This window comes from Hipposideros armiger, unplaced genomic scaffold, assembly GCF_001890085.2.
Source record: "Hipposideros armiger isolate ML-2016 unplaced genomic scaffold, ASM189008v1 scaffold_1270, whole genome shotgun sequence".
Classification (NCBI taxonomy): Eukaryota; Metazoa; Chordata; class Mammalia; order Chiroptera; family Hipposideridae; genus Hipposideros; species Hipposideros armiger.
In genome coordinates, this window is record NW_017732620.1 from 112,569 (window position 1) to 118,109 (window position 5,541).

Below are 5,541 nucleotides of genomic sequence, written 5' to 3' on the forward strand. Positions count from 1 at the left end.
TGTTTTCTACCTTTTCCCCAGGCACCCAGAGCTTTTGTGCAAAATTATCTTCTCCAAATCTCTCACTACAGAGCTTGACAGGCACCAGACAGTATGTGTACTGCGTTTTCTTTCTCCTCTTTTCCTACAATAACTTACTTGATTTGGTCCCATCCCTCAAGTTGCTGTCAGGTAACTGGTTAATTCATCCAATAAAGGCAGTGAGAAGGAATTAAAGAGAAAGGCCACTGAAGTGTGGTTGGGAAGCCCTGAAATGAGTCCTGAATTGGATCAGTCACCAACTAATCTCTCTGGCCTTATCTGCAGACCTTAGTTCCTCCAGGTGTATAATAAGATAGATGGATTTCAAGATTTCCAGAGTCCTATTTACCTATGATTATCTATTATCCATATGAAATATTTCTAGTTGAGACTAGATTAATATGTTATTCCATCTACATAATAGTTTTATTTTCACACCTATTTGTGGGATTTTTAACCCAAAGCAATGAACAGGGAATGACTTCCTAACATTCCTAAAAATGATTTACCTATGAGTTCTGTATAATTCATTGGGCCCTTCAGTGTTAAAATCAAATCTACTTTGTTTCAGTCTCCTAACAAAGTAACCAATAGAAGGAGCTTGAACAATCCTTGGAAAAAGAAAGTAGTAGAAATTACCAACTTGCCAAGCAAAGCAGTATAACATGCAACAACACTAAAGGTGACAGCACAATTCTGGCCTTATGTATTTATTTAATGTCATAATTTCTCAGTTATAATTTCTCTCACAGAAGACCTTGAATTTTTAAATTCTATTGTCAAAATCTTTGTCCTAGACAAAAACATTAACATTTGAAATGGTAACTCTAGTGGAACATGCCCTTCTTCTAGAAATAGTACCTTCTTCTATAATAAGAAATGCCCCCTACTCTAGCTCCATATATGTGGTTCCTGCTATAAACCCATCTCCACAGCAACAGTTCATTGATTGGCCCAGAAAGGAGCACATGACCAAAGCAAAACCAATTAATGTCTTCCCTAGATATTTGGACTTGGGGCTAAGAGAGTAAGGGGAGTTTCCCTTTACTTACTGAACATGTAAGCCCAAGAGCCACCAGAGGCCATGAGTTCTGTCACATGGAGATTTGTTTGTGGCAACATAGCATAAAAGGAACCTATATGCAGAGAAAAGTGGGGCATAGAAGCAGCTGGACAAAGGCCCATGGAGGAATAGATCCAACAGATTTGTAAAGCTACAAGGCTGTGAAAGAAGCACCATTCTTAGACCAATGCAAAGGACAAGCATGCTGCAGTTCTCTAAACCAGAGCAAAACAGCCTATTTTAAAGGTGGTTAATGAGACTTAACCATAAGCAATTGCCAAGAGAGCCATTCAAACATGGATCCATACAGAACATAGAATGGTGTGGTAACAATGAACAAAGTGAAGATGACAAAAGTGTGCGTGAACATAGACCATGCTTATGGTAATAAGCTAATGGTTTACAGTGACTTCTTAGTGGAGTGGGACATGGGGCAAATACCTGGAGATGACTGAGCTAATTTTATATCGTGTTCATATTACCTGTATAATAAACTCAGTGTAAGTTTTATTTCATAGGGTAGGTTTAGTGGTTCATAATCAACCACTTTTATAATCTTTATAAAGACATGAATGAATTAACCCGACTAGGTATAGCTTTAGAGATCTGAACCTGGAAGATCCTAAACAGCAATTCCAAGAACATTCAGATTTTCCGAGGATGAAGAGCAGATGAACAGCCATCCTCCAAGAGGGTGGCTCGGTCCTACCAGGATGGGCTCTGCATCATGCAGGTCCTTGTCCTTTAGTCCTGGTGACCCCGTCACTGCTCTCGCCACTGCAGCATTTATAACTCCTTGCCCTGTCTCCTTCCTCCAGAATAACTTTCCTTTTATTTCCCACCAACCCATCTGGTAAAATTTACTTAAAACATCATCAGTATGATGCATTCCCCTGTACCCCATGCGGTCTGGGTAGTTCTGGATCTTGGAATCAGGCATGTCTACGGACCTCTGTCATCACAGTCATCACACAGTCTTCAGTTAACATGTTTACATGTCTGTCTTTTCCAGCTACACTGTATTCATCTCTGAGTGAATACTCCCCGAATCTACCACACTGTCTGTCTGCCTGTACTAAATGGTTATTGAATGAAAGCACAAATGAGTGAATCCCCAATTACTATACATTACGATAATGGTTATAGTGTGTTAATTTGTGACCAAAATAGACTTCATTGTAATTCTATATAGACATGGCAATAAAATTTGCTCGTGTGTTAATGCTTGCCAGTGGACCATCCATGTAGTACGGCCACCTGCTTACAACCTAAAGAAAAATAGTACGTGGTTGATGAGTGGGTTCCTCTCTGTATAAAGATATTGCTATCACACCTTCAACTCTAGGAGCTCTGAAAAAGGAGGAAAGAGGAAGGAGTTTAGTGTTTTTACCTTACTCAGTTTTACGGATATATTTCTAGAATCAGGTATGAAATTATGAAAGGCAGAGTTTGAGGCAAATATGTGGAGGTTTTGCTAAATTTCATCGATTGCTGACCATACCCAGCTTCAGTTTCTTGGCCAATGCATCAATTTGAATTGTGGGATCGGAGCCCATGGACAGGAAACATATCAGAGGTGTTCGCGTATCACTTTCTTCCCATGTTTTCTCCAGATTTAAGATAACCGGTTCTATGTACTTATCCTCCAAAGACTCTGCAATATACTTTCTGGCTTGAAAAACAGTACGGTCCGGGCACCAAGACCTAGAAATGAATACAAGTTAGAGGAAAACATTTAGTCTGTTCATTTTCTTATTCCATCTAATTCTAAGCATGTAAAGAATCTATTTAATTAGCAAAGGACAAAAAAATAATTCTCCCTTATGTAGATCTGTGGAAGAGGGGGATGGCAAGGTTTTCTATCCTTGGATGAGTGTAGATTTACGCATGTGGTTTGGGGCTAAGCATTGGTAAAAAGGACAGAGCCAGTAAAAACATGGTCTGTTGCCAATATGGAAGGGAACTTAGAAGTCAGCTGATTCAAATGTCTCGTTTTCAGAAGTAGCAGCAACTACTCTGAAGCTTTAATTGGTTATTTTTAAAAAAACACATTGATGATGAATTCTGGTAAGCTTCAGGTAAGCAATTCCTCACTGAAACTAATACACAGGCGCACATTTATTCTTTGACAAATATTTATCAAGTGCCTACTACATGTCAGACCCTGCTATAGGTGCTGAGGATGTAGCAGGATGAAAAAGGAGGTGTCCTCTGCCAGCTCCGCATGGTGGGGGCCAAGGCCACACACTCTGAAGCTCTGCAGTCTTCAGGGGGAGAATTAATGTGCCAAAGGGGTTAGAAGTAGGTTAATCAGCAAGCATTTATTTAACACCATCTGTGTAGCCTGCACTGTAGTAGGTTCTAAACACAGCGACACATTAAATCATGTCATTTCATAGTTGATATCTTAGATCACAGACAAATTCTACAGATTACACTGTTCATTTGACAGAGATTCAAATTCAACATAATGGATAAAAGAGAGACACATCTATTCCAATAAGAACAAGCAGCTCTGTCACACTCTGTAGGTCATGAAGTCACTGCGGCTGATTGCTGTCTGTGATCACTCTCAGAGAGTGACAACAAACATCCAGGAAACAACTTTTTGTGAGAAATGCAAACTCAGATATGTAACATTAGGAAAGACAAACACTGCTCCAAAATCATCCAACATCTTTTTGTTATTCTTTCAGTGGTCTCCTCTCCTCCCACCTCAGGCCTCCTGCCTTGCCCACCAATCTCTGTCTCTCTGTCTCTCTCTCTGTCTCTGTGTCTCTCTCTCTCACACACACACACAAACACACACACACACACACACACACACACACACACACACACACACACCCTACACTTATCTTCTAATACAGAAGCCTTCCTTGAGCTACTGGATACTGAAAAAACATGAACAGTGAGAAACAAAAGAAAAGAAATAAGAATGTTCTTCCATAACATCAATTCTGCTTTCATTTTAATAGTCAAAACAGCATTTATATATTTCAATAATGCAATATTTGTTGTTTTTTCTCAGGTGGACTTGAATTTCAGCTTACAAACTAATTGCTTTGTAACTTTGGGGGATATATTTTTTAAAGAAGTAAATTCAACAATAAATAATGAATAAAGTCAATAATAGGAGCATATTTTTCATGCTTTTTCTCTAAAAGCATTATTATCAATACGCTGTCAAAACGTACCATTCCCTGCACCATCAGCATTTTATTTGCTTGTCAAGGAACTAAAGAATTGCCATCCAAAACTGCAATTTGGGAGCACACACATTTCTTATAATAACTACTGGGACACAGTGAGGGTAAACTCACCGAGGTAAGATCTATGATTTGACACTATGAGAAGTGATGCTTCTAGCTCTGCTAATACCTATTCTCACCTGATAAGTAAAAGTTTGCGGAAGGTATCCAGTGAATTGTTATATCCATCAGGGATAATTTCTTCCTCTGGAGCATCTTTATCAAACCAGCTTTTCCACCCCTTCTCGTTACGAGATATCTAAAATAAACAAGTCAATTATCAAGCCATAGGAATATGTGCAATTGGGATATATTGGAGAGGATTCTGAATAACCTTAGAGGGGCATTATAGGCACACAATTTTTCAAACATAACCACACAGTTTATATTTTTCTTCAGAATCGATGACTCAAATAACGTGGATATTACTATTCCCCTTTCAGTTTACCATTGCTTTTCTACATAACTCACTAAAATTAGGACCATGAATCAATTACACTAAATGACTGGGCAGGAGAAAAACAGACCAGGGCTTCACAACCTCAGCACTACTGGCATTTGAGGCCAGATTATTGTTTTTGTTGAGGGGGGCTGTCCTGTGCATTGTGGGGTGTTTTGCAGCATCTCTGGCTTCTATACTCTCGGTGACCGTAACAGTCCTCTCCCAAGTTTGTGACAATCAAAAACTTCTCCAGACATTGCTCACTGCTTGCAGGCAGGTGGCGGGTGGCACAAAGTTGCCCTTGATTGAGAACCACTGATATAGACCATTCTGATAACTAAACCTCTAAATGTTAACCTGTACTTGAAATACTGATAGACAACAAAATCAAAATTTTTATTTTCCTAGTGATCTCCCACCTTGAAATCTTAAACCTAAGAACAGAGGAAGTCTTTCCAAAAGCTTTTCTCAAAAGCCTGTTCTTTTAGAAACATGGAGAAAACCACAGGTTTTCAGAGGCATTAAAAGGTGCTCCGTGAAGCCCAAGTACAGTCAACACCAATTTCAAAAACTATAGATTGGTGAGTCTGATGCTGCGTCTCAGCAACAATCAGGATGGATTATTTAGACAGTGTTTGCAAGCATGTTTTAAAAGCCATGCATGGTAGGCCTAGCAGCAAATAGCAAATGCTTATATAGCAGATACTGCGTACCAGACCCAAAGATTGTCCTACTTACCTCTATTATCCCCACTTTTTACTGAG

The 5,541-nt window shown here is 39.2% G+C and overlaps 1 protein-coding gene across 1 annotated transcript in view; it reads right to left on the bottom strand.

Moving 5' to 3' along the window:
- Positions 1-5,541, bottom strand: part of DNAH8 (dynein axonemal heavy chain 8) — a gene marked incomplete at its 5' end in the record, with an annotated part of 267,299 nt that overhangs the window by 96,793 nt on the left and 164,965 nt on the right. Inside the window, 2 exons of the mRNA XM_019633277.1 lie at positions 2,586-2,788; positions 4,476-4,594. Of these exons, the coding sequence (XP_019488822.1) occupies positions 2,586-2,788; positions 4,476-4,594 (322 nt within the window). The remainder of the gene's footprint in view (positions 1-2,585; positions 2,789-4,475; positions 4,595-5,541) is intronic.